Raw genomic sequence first — 18,616 nt, 5'->3', positions numbered from 1 at the left:
TCAATATTACGTAAGTATAAACATTCCTTACCGTGTGATTTACATACAGATTTTGTAGAAACATTTCTTCATACATTTGTATTAAAACATGATTGTCCGTTGTTTTAAAATCGAAGTATTGTAGAATTAAAGAGGAAAGAATGACAGTAAATCTTATATTTGCACAAAAACAAGATATAAAGAATATTTTAGAAAAGAAATAAAATGACGAATTCAAAAATATGTGATCTACGTGGAAAGCGTAGACCGTGGCGCTATCTATTCCTAATCCGAATAGTCCCCTTGTGCAGGGGCTTGACACGTATGCTGTTTTCCTTGTTTCGGGATTCGTATAAATGTCAGTTGACCAATTGAAAGATATTGTTGCTTTTTGTTACAGCACGATTTTCTTCTAATCAGGTATGTCAAGCTTAATAAACACAATCTATAGTATCGTCTTCAATATGGCAAAGTAGAGGTATAGTGGAGTGCAACCTAACCTCACTTTCAATGTATTTTCCGAATAATATATCACACGATCAATTTTGATTATTTAGTCGCAAATTATACACAGATTTTTTAATTTGCAGGTCGTAGAAGAAAAAGTTTTTTTGACATAGTGTAAAGTAACCGCAAAAATGAGTACTATCGTCGAACAACCTTGCTATACTTTGATAAACGTTCCAACCGATACCGAACCATTAAACGAACTTCAGTTAAAACAAGATCTGGAGAAAGGCGATGTTCAGACAAAGATCGATGCTCTTAAGAAAACCATTCACATGATTTTGAGCGGAGAACGCTTGCCTGGACTTTTGATGACTATCATTAGATTTGTATTACCATTACAGGATCATACCATAAAGAAACTGCTTTTGATATTCTGGGAAATTGTACCCAAAACTTCTCCCGATGGAAAATTGCTTCAGGAGATGATTTTAGTTTGCGATGCTTATAGGAAAGATTTGCAGCATCCTAATGAGTTTGTTAGAGGATCGACTTTAAGGTATTAATATATCGATCGCTTTACTTTAGTTGTTGAAATGCCAGACTAATTTAAAAATATGCTTGTATATTTCAGATTTTTGTGCAAATTGAAGGAACCAGAACTTTTGGAGCCTCTGATGCCTGCAATAATTGCGTGTCTAGAGCATAGACACTCTTACGTTAGACGTAATGCAGTCCTGGCTATTTTTACTATTTACAGAAACTTTGAATTTCTTATACCAGACGCTCCAGAATTAATAGCAAAATATTTAGAGGGAGAACAGGATATGTCTTGTAGGAGAAATGCATTCCTAATGTTGTTACATGCTGATCAGAGCAGAGCACTGGCTTATTTAGCAGCTTGTTTGGATCAAGTGCCCAGCTTTGGCGACATATTGCAGTTGGTTATTGTGGAATTAATTTACAAGGTGCATATATTTTAAACAAGCTCCTACTGGTAGTAAAAAATCGAATCCCAAATATTAATAAACGTATATTTTTATAGGTTTGTCTTGCAAATCCATCAGAGAGAGCTCGTTTTATCAGATGCATCTATAGTTTGTTGAATTCACCCAGTGCTGCTGTACGTTATGAAGCAGCTGGTACTTTGGTTACACTTTCCAGTGCTCCTACGGCCATCAAAGCCGCAGCTTCGTGCTACATCGAATTAGTCGTTAAAGAAAGCGATAATAATGTTAAATTGATTGTCTTGGATCGTTTGATTGCAATGAAGGATAGTCCCGTTTATGAGAGAGTCCTTCAAGATTTGGTGATGGATGTACTCAGGGTTCTAGGTAGATTTCTGAAGACAAATAAAACTAGTAACTCAAAATATAAAAAATTGCTTAAGGCTCTAATTCATATTTTAGGTTCTCCAGCATTGGAGGTCAGAACAAAAACATTAGCTCTAGCGATGGATTTGGTAACAACCCGCACGATCGACGAAATGGTACAATTACTGAAGAAAGAAGTGCTTAGAACAGCTGGCGGAGAACACGAAGACGCTGGTCGATATCGACAATTACTCGTTAGAACACTACATGCTTGCTCTATCAAATTCTCGGACGTGGCGGCTACAGTAATTCCAGTATTAACAGATTTCTTGTCTGAGAATAACGAGGCCGCTGCTACTGACGTTCTTGTGTTTGTTCGCGAAGCTATCCAGCGATTTGAAAATCTCAGACCACTTATTGTAGAGAAACTGCTTGAGGTACGTATTAAAGAAGTAAAAATTAACAAATTAGTATTCGTTTTCATATCTCAACAAATCAATTTTTAATCTTGCGTTTTATGTACAGGTATTTCCACATATAAGATCGGTAAGGGTACACAGAGCAGCGTTGTGGATTCTTGGTGAATATGCAACGTCGAAAGAAGACATAGAAGCTGTACTGAGTCGTATACGGGCTGCTTTAGGAGAATTACCATTATTGGAAGCGGAGAATAAACGTCAGGCTGGTGAGAAATCACCAGAAGATGGAAGCGCACAAGTTACACCAGTACAGTTGGTCACGTCAGATGGCACATATGCCAGTCAGAGCGCATTTAGTGCGGCGTCCTCACGTAATTATTTATTATCATTTACCTAAGTACTTTAATATGTTGTTGTTTTTTTCACTAGAAAATGATTAAAATATTGGATTTTCTTCAACAAAAAATAAAAGAGCCCATCTATTTATTGATTTCAGACACTTTAACATTTATTTTTCTAATATTACAGGAAAGAAAGAAGAAAAACGCCCAGCATTAGTTCAATACATGATGGAAGGTGACTTCTTCATAGGCGCGTCTTTAGCTACAACCTTAGCTAAATTAGCGCTTCGTTATAAGAGTCTTGAAACAGACGTGCAAAAGAGCAATCGTATACAGGCTGAAGCAATGTTCGTGATGTCCAGCGTAATGCAGTTGGGTCGTTCGGGTCTCCCTGCTAAGGCAATAACGCACGATGATGCAGAACGTTTGTCCTTATGCTTGAGATCACTGGCTTGCCCGACGACACTTGTGCAGAAAGTTTTCACAGAGGGATGTCGTGAAGCTCTTGGCAGAATGCTGACAGCGAAAGCTGAAGAAGATTCACAGAATCAAAAGGTTCCTTTTCAACTCTATCTGATATATTCTTCCTTAATTCTTATATAGTCTTGGTCTCAGTACTTGCGCCATATAAATATTTTTAATGCAAATAGTACATTCTTTTGTTCATACAGGCAAAGGAGAAGCCGGGTAGCGTTGTTCAAGTAGACGACGCGATACAATTCTTACAGTTGAGCCGTGGTTCGGACTTGGCAGGTGGAGCTGGTGATGTATTCGAACAAAGTTTGAGTGCTGCCGTCGCTGGAAGAGCCGGTGCTAGTGGAGATGCGCCAACTCCCAATGCTTTGAGCAAGGTTACCCAATTAACTGGCTTCTCAGATCCTGTTTACGCAGAAGCTCTTGTTCACGTTAATCAATACGACATTGTACTCGATGTATTAATCGTTAATCAGACAGAAGATACTCTGCAGAATTGTACGTTAGAGCTTGCTACGATGGGTGACTTAAAACTTGTAGAGAGACCACAGCCTATTGTGCTTGCTCCTCGAGACTTCGCAAGCATTAAGGCAAATGTGAAAGTGGCATCCACAGAAAATGGAATAATATTTGGAAATATAGGTAGTTAATAAAGATTCGTGCTGCTACTTTGCTTATCAAAGACATATAAGAACGCGAACTCATCGATTTTCAGTGTACGACGTATCCGGCGCTGGATCTGATAGGAGCGTAGTGGTGTTGAATGACATACATATTGATATCATGGATTATATAGTGCCAGCAACGTGTACCGACCTGGAATTCAGACAAATGTGGGCAGAATTCGAATGGGAGAACAAGGTGTCTGTAAATACGACGTTATCAGACTTGAGGGAGTACCTCGCTCACTTACTAAAATCTACAAATATGCGCTGTCTCACTCCAGAAAAGGTACTGTACTTTAAATTTAATTTTTCTTATAAATATGTATGTATATATATTTTTCATGAAACTTTAATCAACTTTAAAAATAATGAAAAAAGTTATAGCAAGATTCTTAAAAAAGGGAAACATTTGCGTTATCATTAACGGTGGGAAGCAAAACCTTAAATGTCAAATTTCTAAAAATAAGGGAATAAATATACTTTCAGGCCCTTTCTGGACAATGTGGTTTCATGGCAGCGAACATGTACGCGAAATCGATATTCGGCGAGGATGCATTGGCGAATATGTCCATCGAGAAGCCACTGAACAAACCAGATGCACCAGTGGTCGGTCATATCCGTATTAGAGCGAAAAGTCAAGGCATGGCGCTGTCGTTAGGCGACAAAATCAGTTCTACGCAGAAAGGTCCACAAAGCAAAGTGGTGCAAGCTGCTTAGAGAGTATAGTTACTTGACCTATGGTATCCTCAGTATTCAAGTTATTTCCAAGGTGGAAAAAACGTGTAGCCAATCGAGTTCGTTCAGATGAAAGAACACGTGAAATACTGTCAAAATGGCAGTAGCCATTTGCCTTCGTCAATTCCACGATTCAAAGTTTCTTCGAACGTCACGATGTTGAGATATATTTTATACGATTAGTGCATTAACTTATGCATTGTTTTAGTTTTGTTTCCTTGTGCCCAGCGCCATCGAACCACAACACTGATTGCACCCGTGAGCGAAGAAATATATACATATACGATACTTTAGCTGTACAAGCTTGTATTTTATTCTGTTAAATTGACGTTTCTAATACATACACATATTTTTTAAGAAATAAAAAATGAATACTTTACACCGTCCTTTCGATGCTGATTTATTATCTCCTCTACGTATGTCGTAAAAATGTATAGTATACAATTTGTCTTTTTAAAATGTCGGATTTAACAGTTTACTTTAAAGAATATAAAATAAAGAAATTCAGTTCATATGCCTGAATGAAATTTCATAAGCTATGTTTATGTTTATCATTTATTCAGTGTTTCACAGCCAGCCACCTCTTCGGGGCGACCTATTATTCGATACTCGTGGCGATCGAGACGCTATGTCCACCAATTTTTCTTTATCCTCTGGCATGTTTAAATTCTTTTTCGGACTCAGCGTAGGTTTCAATCGCGACTTTATCGTTTTGCCATCCGTATGGGCAGATAAAGTCGATTCTGTGTCCGTGTTAGGTTTCTTCATGGCCCTCACTGGTGAACCGTACGAAGACTGGGGATTGTTCATTGCGTGGATGGGAAGTGCTGATGATGTTTCTGTAAACACACGTATTATTAAAAGAAAAAGTTCATTTCTTCAAATGGATAACTACTAAATTGAAAAAAAGATAGAAAAATTAATTTCACAAGTCGCAACAAAAATAGCTTGCAGAATTTTTATAAAATTTTCTACTCAAGTACGCACAAAGTTTAATTGAAAACAAACATGGAGACATAGAATAAAAACATATCCATTTTCTTATTTTCATTTACAAACATTATAGATATTTAACTGAATTTCTTTTTATACAGATGATCAACGAAGATATTTATTTATATTGATGTATTATTATTATTTATCTGAATGAGAAAACAGTTCCCTTGTATTGAAAACATTTATAAGAGCTTTGTGAAAGCAAATAGTATTGATTAATTTTGCTGTGACTGTAGCAATAAAACAGTGCTCTTTAAATAAAAATAACAATGTTCTTACCAGTCGATTGTTGGTAGGCCGTGGTGGAAGAGTTCGCGGACTTCCTTTTGACGACTCGCGGCGGCGTACGAAGCGGTACTGGTGGTGCAATCTTAGCGGGCTTCTCATCGACATAGTCCATTGACATCACGGGCTTCGTCTATAAAGGAAAGCAACAACCCATTACGTGATTCCCCATAGACGGGATCCAAACATACGCGCGTGCGAGGTACGAACAAATTACAATCTTTGAATTAAGAAACTTGTGTCTTATAATTGACTATATGGTATTTTATAAGTATTCAATTCTTTCATGATATGTTAAGAAAAAAGATTAAGACGTATTAACAAAAATCGAAGGTTTTTAAAGAACTTCTTCCTTTGAATAATGAATTTGCTATTGGGAAACAATATTTTTCGGAATTTTCATAGCTTTTAGTTGGATAAAAAGAATTACGGAGATCTTGAATTTGGAGAACTAATATGAATTTTCACAAAATCTTTTTTTTAGCTGTATATCCAAAGGTATCGAGGTTTAATATTTTGCAAGAAAATTTATTAAATAGCGAAATTTTTAATTTACGAAAGTTAATTTAATTAACTATAATCGACAATTTAGATTATAAATAAATATAGAAACAGATAATAGATATATCGACGTAAATAAATATAAAGTGCACGCGTACCGAGCGAAAATTCAAAGTCGATTTCCTCGAAAACAAAGCCTCAAACGAAAAATGTTTATTCTATATTTTCGACTTCTTTTTTCGCGTAGAATCACCCCCTTTCCGCTTGTACCACCAGTTACCAACAACCCTGTATAAGTATATAAATTTTTATTTATCTAAAGTTTTAATACACAAAGTGGTACTTACTTTTACAACAGTTTCATTATGGTTTGCCGCGAGTGTAAGAATCGGAGGTTCGGCCAATGTTTCATGCGATTTTTCCTCAGTTTCGACGATATCCTGAAGAACATGAAGAATCGTCGAGGCTGTGCTTTCAGGTAGCTCTACAGGCGGCACAGGTGGCAGGGGGCTCTTATTGTTTAATCTTTGTGCTTCTTCCATGGCTGCTTTCAAATGCAATTGATTTTGAAGAGACGCTTTGCTGTTACTTTTACCAATTTGAGAGCTTTTTATCGCGCTGTCCACGACCTACGATATTTCATTAATCGTTTCCTCACTCACAACGAATCAAATGTTAATTTCATTACGTAAGTTTAAATACGATTTTCACCTGGCTCCAACGATGATTAGCAGATTTTAATACAGCTAATTTGGCAATCCTTTTCCATCTGGCGATGTTATCTTCGTCTTCATCCGGTTGCTGAAGAGAATCTGGCTGTTCTTCGGACTCCGTACCCGAGACAGGAACTGCTACCTGGAAGTCCTTCATCAGCTGTCGCTCCCAGACCCTCATCTTTTTGCCTAGAATGGCTGATTGTTCACAGAAGTGACGAGAATTAGTTAATTGTAAGAATTAATCGAAATGTTGAACGAGCCATTGAAGTTTTAAGCGAAGATTTTAATTAACCGTAGGAAAAGTACTTTGCTTATTTCAATTCTTTTATTCTTACAAATATTTCATATTCATTCGTACTGTTTATTGATATATTCTTATTCTGTATTTCTTATTTTGTATTCTATATTTTATATTTTCGTTCTAGAATTTCCTTATTTCCTCGTTTGTCGTTTATTTTTACCCGATACTATATTTATTATTTAGCAATTCATCAAACATCAAATACGTGACAGGGAACATTAAAAAATTTCTTTTCTCTTAAAATCACTCACTTCTTTCTTTAGTATCAGCCCCAGCAATATCCATGCCGTTCCTCTGTAAGATATCCAGCAATTCGCATCTCCAAGATGACAAGTCTGATTTTAATTCGTGAACATCGTCCTCGGTAACAGGATCCATTTCGTGTTCAGAATGTGAGTGCACTACGTACCGCCATATCAGAGCTCTCATCACGGCTCCGTACCTGATCAGAGCGAACAAGAGCGTCGTAAAATTCGTAAAACGCCATGGTAGATATGATAACTCTTAGCATACTAAGGATTCTTATTAAAAGACCATAGTCTCATGTTTAATATCTAACGAGGAATAATATCTTCTCGAACGTAGTATTTCGCCATTTTACTAAATAAAGCAGAACTTTATGTCGATTGGCAGAAACTGAAATACGAACTGAAGTTAAACTATGAATTTTTCAAATAACCCACTGTACAGCTTGTAAGTCTTAGTATTATTATCAATTTGTATTATGCGATGAATTATTGTTAAAGCTCGATTTTTACTTAGACTCGTGTGTCCGCCTGCGATCGCTCGTTTCTCTTTCGAATTTCTTCTTCCGCAGGCCGCACAGTCTGAAGAGTAATTTCGGTGGCGGAAGAATATTGAACGGAGGCGGAAGCGTGTCGCCATCCTCGAAGTAGCTCATCCATAGCTTCGTCCGCGCGAACTTCCATTCCTTGTCCGCGCGTTCCTGTTTACATGGCATTTTACGAATCGAAATTCTCTCGTTCTTTCATGTTATCGAAAGTGATTTACCTCGATGACAGCGTAGCTGTTGCTCATCATGGCGATGAGAAGATTCAGCAGAACGATCACGTTGATCACAGAATATGAACCAAACATCAACAGGCCCCAGAATCGAGTGTAAGTCTTGATTCCTCAAAACAGAAATCGACATAACGAAACCGAGAGCTTTTTTTAAATATATATTAATCAAAATTGAGAAATATAATTTTACGAATTTATGATTTATTAAAAAAAAAAAAAAGAAAAAGAACAATAAGATAGATTTATAGCATAAAAGTTGGATGATTCTCTCGGTTTACCTGCGAGTTCGAAACTTTCTATGCCAATTCCTCCGAAACTAGCCCAGAATAAACTCTGGCACGACTCGAAGAGATTGCTGAATCTATTGAAAAATATCATAAAAAGGGTACTTATTGGATTGAATTGAGAAATTGGAGAAAATAATTTTTAGTAAATGGTTGTTGATTACGATATACGAATACTAGCCTTCTCCATCTTAAACAGGACTCGCTGGTAGGATCCCAAGATGGGTCCGCGATGTTATCGTAACACTTTCGTCTCTCCAATTCCGTGAAGTACCAAAGCAGTTGGTTTAGGCCACAAGCAAAGGCGAAAAGTACTAACGTGTAGATGAAGAAGAACTTTACGATGTCTATCACCATTCTACCTAAGGATATCTGGAAGAAAACGTATTTTCAATCGATGATACCATGGATCAAGAACGATGGAGCTCTTTAAAAAAAATCAGAATTGGAAACAGAAAGAGAATTTTGCTGAGATTTTTGTTTGAATTTTTAGGATCGTAGAATTTTGTAATTTTAGAAAATTTTCGGAACTTTTCCTTAACATTTTATTCATTTTGTGTACCGATCCTTTTATTCATCTTTCTTTCACATATTTTTGTTTCCTTTATCCATTTTATACATTTTCTTCTTAGCGTTATTTTTTTTCCAATTTTTAATTGCTGTTGTTAATGAAAAATTCACGATATCGGGAATAACAAGTACCTGAAGAGGCCCCAAATGAGGATTGATACTGAACAAATGAATCAGTTTCAAAGCGCTGAAGATGTTAGCGGCTGCGAACAAACCCTCCGCTATTAGCTGAGGATCGAAATCGCTCCATGTTTCTCTCGGGACCAAAGCTGCCATAGGGTTCTGATTAATCTCCGCTCTTTGTTGAAGGTACGCGGCAGTTCTAAGAACCACAGTTGCGATGTAGAGAAAGTTTTTGGTGAAGTCGATGAAATTCCACATGTCCCGTAAATATGCCTTCAAGCCATCCACATAGGCCTTGAAATTTGTAGCATATTAATTATTGTTATTCGATTCTATAACATAATGTGTTAAATCTACTATTCTAAAGTAAACTCGGTTTTATATATGTACATTAGTTTCATACGAAATCTTCGTATTCCTTCTTTAGGATTTTCCTAAATCTAAACTATTTCTACATCTCCTAACGAAGCCTCGCAATATTCGACAATTCCTAATACGAAAATTATAATTCTATAGAATTCTACAGAATTAAAAACTAAGATGGTTAACGAAGTAGTAGCTGTGGTATAATTTTCTCTGGATAGAGATTTTTCAAAGATTCCAAGATCATCTCCAATTTTTTAAACAACGTACATTCGTTTTATCGTTGATGGAACGTATTATACATCTTTGATACAGTATATATTTTTATATGAACTCGAAGGCCTATAGTATAGTATAATAAACGAAATAGAGGAAAAAAGTAAAAAATACCTCTCTCATTTCTTGCCAAATAAATCCAAGAACATAGAGAACAACTACACCCTCTAGGAACGAAGGGGCTGCGCCCCTTTGTCTTGCTAATTCCATCTCGATATCCCTTTTTGCCTTCTCGCTGCCGAATATTTTTACTATTTCCACTTCTGCGCGTTGCGACACCAGCATCAAAATAACTAAACAACGATTATTCATCGTCTGACTCGATGAGTTTCATTTCAACAATTATTAACATCACTGAGACTTACATAGAAAGAACACGTATGAGGCAGCGTGAACGAGAAATTTGACGAATGGCTTTCGCATCATTTGACCAGTTTTCGAATTTGGCGCTAGTAAGTACATTACAGAGTAGAATGGAAACATGAGGGCAGTTTTTGCAAGGACACCGCACTTTTGCCACGTGGTCATACGCCGAAAGCCAGGTAGGCCGTCGTACCTTCGATGGACGAATCAGAAGAAGATAATTTAATTTAGAATTAATATTCCGTTCACACTCTTGTACAATTATTAAGATAATTTAATAATTAGCTATTAATAGATCGCGGATTTTTATGATGAATTACTTTAGCGCGCAGAATGCATATGATATGTAAAAGTATGCAAGATACCCAAAATATCTTTCAATATAATATTTATCGATGATAAAATATGTTGTAATATTTAGCGATCGAAATAAGTCTTTGGTTGGATTCTGCTTCTTTCTAGGACCAATAATACAAATTTGTAGAAACATCCGCAGTCTATCCATTGTACACAGTTAGGTCAATTGGTAATTTTATAAGAATTAATATTTTTATTTCAACGAACCACTGATTATTCTACAATTTGTGGCATAAGGAAACGAGAAATCTATTAAGTAACTGATTCTCAGGAAACTGAACTTTGCCCCAACTCTGAAGCTTAATCCAATGACCTTTTCGAGGAACAATTATCTTTATTATCTTTACTATTCCAAGATTCTTTTGCTCTAGTTGAAAAATTCTAATTAAAATAAAGCTGTATCTTTAAGAGAGATCTCTGAATATCCCTCTTATCGAGTACAATCTCGTCATCTTAATGTCCTCTTCTTTCTCTGCTTCTTCTTTAATTTCCACCTCGCAAAATGATTTAAATGAATCACGTTTTAATATCAGTAATCGGTTTTAATATCGGTAAAACGTAACAAGAAGACCCGATAGTTACAGCGTAATTGAGTTCATTGTTAATGTAATATACGAAATAAAGTTTGCAAACAGCCAGTGGCAATTTCACGCGGATAATTGAGGAGCAGAAAATCGAGGGAACTTTGTAACTAACTCACCAGATCGCCGCCAACAGTTGCTGCACGTGGGAATGAGCGACGAAAGTTTTCTGCTTATATTGTATGGCCAATTCTAATCTAGCCAGCTGCTTCCTGGTGACCAAGTTCTCCTCATCCTCAGGATCATAGTTGAGGATCGTGTGCAATTCCGTGGTAGTTCGCACTTGTTGCAGCAGATCAACGGCGAATCTAATTGAAATGAAATCGACGAAAGCTTTTAAGGATATTTCCAGATCTCGAAGGTTTACATACCATAGAAAGGACACTTTGTAATTTGAAGGGAAATAGCCATATTTTTTACATTTACTTTTTTCTATAACTGCAACAGTTCTATTTTGTATTAGTTTTTTAAATTTAGCTTTACGTCTTTTAAGAATATACGATGCAACGTGTTTGGTAACACGTTGCAGAAAATTGAAAATTCTACAAGCCAAAATCTGACGATAATGAGAGAACGAAACTGTGTTCATTTACAAGCCAAAAACTCTTTTGGGAAATTCGAAATTTATTCACGCGACAAAATGAAATATCGATGGACAAGGTAAAAACTAAATGAAAGAGAAGAGAGAAATTTACCTCTCCACCTGTCGTCGAAGCTTCAGATATTCGCCTCTACTTTCCGGTTCGGCAATCGTCAGTTCGCGAAGTTCCCAGCTTAATTGAAAAGCTGTTAGCAATGGATCTGGCGAGCTGAGCGCTATTAAGCTCGGACTTGCCAATGCTTTGTACTCGGAAATCCTCGTGGACGAAAGTCTCAGTGGATCGCCTGGTATAGAAAAGAACGATAATGTCAGGGTAATATACGTTTTAAATCAGAGTCAAGTCTCTAGATTTATATAACTTTGACATTTTTATAGTTGCATTTCGAAAAATGTTAAGTAACCCTTTTACTTTCGTCTTCTTGAACCCTTAATTGCTACACTGAAAAGGAAATACGTTCGTAGCAATGGAACTTAACTTAATCGAAGATTATATTATGACAATGTTTATGACGGGCTAAATTCGTTTAGAGAAACCTTTGCAAAAATTTATTCTCTTTCTCGTTCGGAGAAATTGCGCGAAAGCGTGAAAAATAAATCGCCTAACCAATGAAAAGAAATCGGCAATAACAATCAGCCGAAGAGTTTAATTGTAACAACCATAGCTTTGTTTAGCGATGGCATATATTTCAACTCGCGGTACTTTTATCGAGATCGTCTTTCTTTGATAGAAAAAAAGTCATAAAAGTCTTTAAAGAAAGACGAACATTTATTATTATTTATTTGGAAATTTATTTTATAGGATTGCTCGAGTGTTTCACCTGTCGTCGATCGCAGACAATCGGCACATCCACATTTAATGTCGTGTGGCATGGGCAAAGTGGCACCGCGATCCAGCAACAACTTCAAAATCTCGTAGTTGTTCCGCTGTGCGGCCAAAATCAGAGGCGTGATTTCTGGCGGATATCTCGCGGATGCTGGATCGATCTTCTGCCAACTGTGGATCACATCTTTCGTCGCTACAAATGCAGATTGCATGGATATTTTATAAGAAACATCAGGTTCGATCGTTTACTATTTTCTCAATTGTCCACGCGTTTCGTCGAATTAAAAGATTCGATAGCAGGATGGAACATCGATCACTCACTGTTTTCCTCGGCCAATAAATTAGCAGTCAGCAATTCTTCGTGTTCGAGCAGCAACTCTACAGCTTCCACAAATTCTTGATCGATGGCTCGGAGAAGAGCATCCTTCGTCTCCACGCCCATTACCACCAACAATTCAACCATTTCCAAATTCTCTGAATCAATGGACAATGACAAAGCGCCGCGTCCCAAACTATCCACACAATTTATGTCCAGTGACTTCCCCTGAGATTTAAATACGTTGTACCCTTTTCACCAAGTAGAAATCGATTAAGAAAAAGCGTTGATTGGAACAAAGACTCACGTTGACACTACCCTTATTGGCAAATTGAATGAATCTTTTGACGTTAACTAAATCGCCCCGTTCCACTGCTAATAGATATTTCTTTTCTTCGATGTTCAAAGGTCTTGGAAGATGGACTACGTAGCTTTCCATCTCGTTTGGAGGAGCTTCTACCTCTTTCTCTGTCTTCTCGAAGCCCATTTTGGACTAAGGCCTCAAGGACAATTTTCGAAGTTTCTATAAGACGAAGAAGATCTTTTACAACACGAGTCTTTAAGGGACAAATATTTTTTACATCTGCTATTGTTGTATTTTAATTGATAAGGGAATTAGATCTTAGGGAAAAGAAGAGATTTATGCTATTTGACTTTTACCCCCAATCGCAACACACGAACAATGCGAGCTATATAAGAACTGGATTTCCACCGATTTTCCAATGCACACCAATCTCCACCAACACAACTCTATCTTTTATTTATTCACCTCCAAACTTGCGACAATTCCACTTCAAATTCACGAACCTCTGCCCCTTGCTCTTTATTAAAAAATCTCTTGATTAGATTCTCCAATGTCTGCACCACACTGTCACGAAGCAATATGAAATTTCCCACGAAATTTCTTTATACGAAAAATCAACAACGTTTAACGATTGAAAAAAATCATTAATGTATTCAGAAAGAGCCAGGTTGGTGAAGAAGGTTTTGTAAGCGAACGACACTGGCGAGAGTCGATTTCGCTTATATAGGGGATGATGGAAATCGAATTACGAGTATTAACCGAGACCCTGTTTATTTGCTTGGTCGTTTAAGGCGGTGTACACACGCGGACTAATTTGCTTATCGATATCTCGTTAGCCACGCGATGGCTTGGTCAGAGGGTGCTCTCGAAGAGTGTCATCTCTGACAGTTATGCTGTATTTATAGACAGACTTTTGCATATAAAGTAATAATAATTATAGTTACTAAATAATTAATAAGCAATAATTAACGAATAATTAGTAATACCGTATGCAATAATAACTGCGATAATTATTATTTTATATGAATGACAAGTTTTTACATTTCTCGATAAAAGAAAATTTATTTTTCCATATATTGGGTGTAACAGAACATGCGGGATCCGCTTCTTGAGCTAAAAACAATGAAAAATGTTCGTATAAACATGCTCTGGCTGTCTTTGTCTATGAGGTATAAAAATTTTGTAAATGGGACAACACCTGTTGAAAATGTCGAGATACCAAGGTTCAGAGTAGAACAAGCTTTGCAACAAATTCGGGAAACACCAGGAACCATTCAGAGTGTAACTGGATCCATGAGAGGACGTCTATAAGCTTGGAAATGGGAGGTGGTCGTTTTGAGCATCTTCTGCGAAAGTAATTAGATTAGATGAAATCAGAACAGAAAATTCGTTACACCTTATAAATGAAGACAGGACATAAATAGGACATATGTTTTTAGATGTACAATCAGCTCTCGAGGTGGGCCCCACGTGTTTCATTACATTCTGTGTAATGTCGCAACTTCATATTTTCTCATAGATATTATATCAAAGTAAAAAAAGTTTCGTTCTTTATTTTATTCTGCATCATTTTCAATGTTTACTTATAATTCTAAGGAACATATGATACATAAATCTGTAAGAAAATGTGATAAAGGAAAAAAGAACAGAGGAATCTTAGAAGACTTCATATAAAATGTTGGAAATTTATTAAAAAATTCTCGAGATAAATATGCGATGGATATATTTTTTTATTTCCATGCCTTGTGTGGCTTAGATATTCAGCGATGAAGTATAAAGCATCGTTAGAGTTATATGATCAGATTACTATCCAAAAAAAAAAAAAAATGTAATTCTTTAGACGCGTTTTAGCGTCCTCCGTCGTTATAGTCCTGCAACACGATCATCCTTGATATTCTTTTCACAGGATCTTTTTACGCGGATTGTTTGCTCGAATAGCCCCTAAAAGTTACGATACCCTTAACTCGCGAATCTTTCGAATCGATTTGTCCACCGCCAAGCATCTACCGCTCGATGAAACTCAGCACGCGATGAAAGAGAAATTGCAATATTTCAAAGAAATTATCTCTCGATGATCGGCGAAATAAATAAATACGTCTCTGTGCGTATAATATCTACTTCGTACGCTTGACAAAAGCGATTTGAATTTCAGATTTTCTAGCAACTTCAAATGATCAAAATTCTCCTCCCTTTCCTTTCATTCTCAAAGTCTTTAAGCTTTTCCCCTTTAGCGTACATAACGAATAAGGATGCATAAAATACTTGGAACGATGCACTAATCTTTTCTTAAGTTCAATTTCTTTAATTGATAAAGATAAACAAAGTTATACATTTGTATGGAAATTCATAGTCTATTAATTAATTAATACCTGTTTTACAATATCCTTACCAGACGTGATCGAAGTATTCGCGACATCTTGGAAGAAAGCAGCTCAAAGCGGCGACGAAACACTCAAACAGCATTAAAAGCCGATTATCCGCGCAACCTGGCTAGTTACAAATTGCGAAATTCATTAAACTGGACTATTAAAGAGTTCCCTCTTATGGCTTAGCAGGTCGCCAGATATCAGAGGAACGAGGGATGAAAAAGAGCCAGCCAGCTCTTTTTAGCTCGGTTTGCACTGCGGCTTCATCCACTTTTCCCCTCGTTCCAGTCGATGTTTGCTCGATGGCTGGCGTCCATGAGGGTGTTCAACGATCGTAGATCCAACGCAGATTATCCATCGGCTTCCGTTGATATGCTTCTTTCCACTTCGATCTCGTTGTTTCGAACAACTTTCTATTGACTATCGAACAGCTGTTCCGTTACGGATAGTTGCATATCAACAGGTATTTCGTCGACAATATTCATTTTTGTTTCACCAGGTGATTTCTTTGGAATTTTCTATCGTAATTGTTTTTTAGTTCTTGTTGTTATTTCGCGTTACAGTATTACCTAGTTATTTTCTCATGCTGTTTCGTGTTTTTAAAACTAATATTTACCGCTGTCTGACGAGGTAATTCTTTTAGAATATTTTAGTGGAATATTTTCCAATTATTGTTGTTATTTAAGGTGAAATTATTACACAGTTATTAGTCTTTTAGTTATTATCTCTTTGAAACTTTTGACTCGAAGTACTTCGAAATTATGTTTTAATGTTCAAGATCTTGTTTTATTTTACGATTTTCTCATAGTGTTCGGAATTTAATTTTCCATCGGGATTTTTCTATTCTGAAAGAAGAACTGTTAAAGAAGAATGATCTGTGCATCCTTTGACTATTTGCTTTAATTTTGTGCGTAGTATACTTCGAGATCTCTGTCACATTTGACATCTGACGTCAGAGCTATCTAGCTCATCCGCGTTTTGCAGTTTTTCGGAATATCAGTTTCAACCCGAATTTTTTCGCCTTTCAATTTTAATTTCAATTTTTTATCGTAATTTGTAGCGTCTCGTTTACAGTAGCGCGACATTTTTGTGACGTTTAAAATCCCATTTCCCTCGTGACTTTTCAGAACTTTGGTTTTTCCATTTCTTTTCTTCTATTTTACCATGGGAATTCGATGATAATATTTCACAACGATGGCAAATCTTTGATATAATATTTCATTGAGAGTAATTTCGACAACATAATCTACTTCTGTATTATTTTATGCGATTCTATATTGCTTCAAGCTATTATTTATAACTTGATACAATTATTTATAATTTACGCCTAGGATTTGCGTTGATATCGCATATAATACCGTAAGAACACAACAGACCGTCACAAATTTGGCAATGAAACGTGACGTGTTAAGCGACTATTATTCTTAGGTTGTTAAATTTAAAAAGAAGCTTGCAACTGAAGCTGTAAAGTTATTCGAGGATTGTTGAACGCAAGGAAAATAAATGGACCAGCGGTGCTGACTCAAGGAAACTATGAAATGTCAACAGCTTGGGAACTCGTTTCTCAGGTGCAAAAATAACACGCTAGTACGAGAAGAGAAAGACTTAGAGCTTATGGCGTTCCGTGAAAACGCTCTGGTAATACTTTATACACATGCTACGTTGTGTTAACTAAAAGAACGTCATTTCTTATTTACGTTAATCGAGAATCATCGTGCAAATCATAAGACATTATTTTCTTTCACTCGCGAACAGCTTTTTTTTCATCATTTCGTAATTTAATTTTGTTTCATCATGCCAATAACACACTTTTCTTTTTAGATACCATGCTACACGACGTATAAATGGTTACTGTATTGATTTATATTAACGGCGATGTTGATCATTTTCATTCAAAAATATCGACAAACATTTTTAAAACAAAAACAAACAATATGTGTAAAATGATAATACGAAAAAGTTTTATGGTTTGTTCGTCAAAAAATCCTAAAGACATGTAAAAAGTCCTTGATCATTTTTTCCTAAACTCTTTTCAGATATTATTCGCTCGTTCCTTCGTTTTCAGGATAGGTTTCAGCCTTCAAGTTCGAACTTTTCGCACGACTTTGCGCAGTTTTTAGTTCCTTGCCCGAATGTATTTATGTCTATTTTCCTGAAACTAGAAGCGTGACTACTACACTTTGGCTGCCAACGAAATTCATAGCTTCGTTACGTCGTGACCTATAACACGAAATATATAAAAACAGGAATACAATATAGCAAAAGTATAACACGATATGCAGGCGCGGATAAAAATAACAAAATTCAGAAATATTAAAATTCTAATTCTTCGAGCAAAGTATTAAACGACCCGCGTTATCTTATCGACAGACTCCAGATATTTCTGCGTTTATGACAAAAATAGCACAGAGTATTCAGTTTAATATTTGCTGAGTGACGCAAATCTTTGTCGTTGTTTAATTGTATCGTTTCGTTTGATCACGCGGCCACAGGAATTTTTGTACAAAATTCGTAAAATAGAAATTATTATACGAAGCCAATATAAAAACGAGTTTGCGTAAAAGTTCGCAATCTACGTATCGATCTTGTCAAAGAATAGAAAACGATAGGAAAGACAGCACGAAAAAATAAATAAACGCGTGGATCCTTTCGAACATTGCAAAGAAACTGTCCGATCTTCTTTCAACAACTATCTATAGGGGAAAGCGTTTGGGATTGTTAAAGGAATATCTATGTCGATGAACCTTCTGAATAGACACAGCGGATAAACGATTGCGTTTAACAAGCAATCGATGTCAGGCGATGGGAAATGTATCGCGGAGCGGATCGAGTGAAAGCATCTTTTTTCATCGTTCATTCGGAAGCGAACTTTCTTCGTGTCGGAAAAACGAGATCATCGGACACAGAGCGGGAAGGAAAATAACGCGAGAGAGGAACTACGCCTCGAATAAATCTGTCGATCGAATCCAAGCGATCTTCAGTGTTTGCTTTCGTTCCCATCATTAAATAACGAGACTTCTCTTGCATCATTAATTTACATATTTGCTTTTAAGATTTACGATTCTTCTTTATTTTTTCTATATTTCTATACGCG

At 36.4% G+C, this 18,616-nt stretch overlaps 2 protein-coding genes across 3 annotated transcripts; one reads left to right on the top strand and one right to left on the bottom strand.

The window, feature by feature from the left end:
- Positions 1-251: 251 nt before the first annotated feature.
- Positions 252-4,759, top strand: LOC122570014 (coatomer subunit beta). The gene is made up of 10 exons (XM_043731801.1): positions 252-399; positions 570-985; positions 1,061-1,394; positions 1,472-1,760; positions 1,836-2,176; positions 2,265-2,529; positions 2,687-3,054; positions 3,171-3,615; positions 3,689-3,924; positions 4,125-4,759. The coding sequence occupies exons 2-10, from the start codon at positions 618-620 to the stop codon at positions 4,353-4,355; spliced, it is 2,877 nt and encodes a 958-aa protein (XP_043587736.1). The 5' UTR covers positions 252-399; positions 570-617; the 3' UTR covers positions 4,356-4,759.
- LOC122570013 (transient-receptor-potential-like protein) lies at positions 4,663-13,859 on the bottom strand. Of its 2 annotated transcripts, none has more exons than XM_043731798.1 (18): positions 13,513-13,859; positions 13,160-13,375; positions 12,858-13,080; positions 12,532-12,729; positions 11,808-11,997; positions 11,232-11,420; positions 10,177-10,367; positions 9,926-10,104; positions 9,182-9,466; positions 8,661-8,851; positions 8,474-8,556; positions 8,184-8,305; positions 7,931-8,118; positions 7,424-7,614; positions 6,867-7,066; positions 6,503-6,784; positions 5,649-5,787; positions 4,663-5,212 (listed from the first exon to the last, which is right to left on the bottom strand). In XM_043731798.1, exons 2-18 carry the CDS (start codon positions 13,337-13,339, stop codon positions 4,941-4,943), a joined length of 3,303 nt encoding a protein of 1,100 aa, XP_043587733.1. In that variant the 5' UTR covers positions 13,340-13,375; positions 13,513-13,859; the 3' UTR covers positions 4,663-4,940. The 2 variants fall into 2 exon arrangements, with proteins under 2 accessions (XP_043587733.1, XP_043587734.1); XM_043731799.1 differs by having other exon boundaries at positions 13,622-13,859.
- Between the last annotated feature and the right edge of the window lie 4,757 nt (positions 13,860-18,616).

The sequence above is a fragment of the Bombus pyrosoma genome, linkage group LG8 (assembly GCF_014825855.1).
Source record: "Bombus pyrosoma isolate SC7728 linkage group LG8, ASM1482585v1, whole genome shotgun sequence".
In the NCBI taxonomy this organism is placed as follows: domain Eukaryota; kingdom Metazoa; phylum Arthropoda; class Insecta; order Hymenoptera; family Apidae; genus Bombus; species Bombus pyrosoma.
Note: the sequence above shows the minus strand (reverse complement) of the source record. Positions and strands in the feature narration are given on the sequence as shown.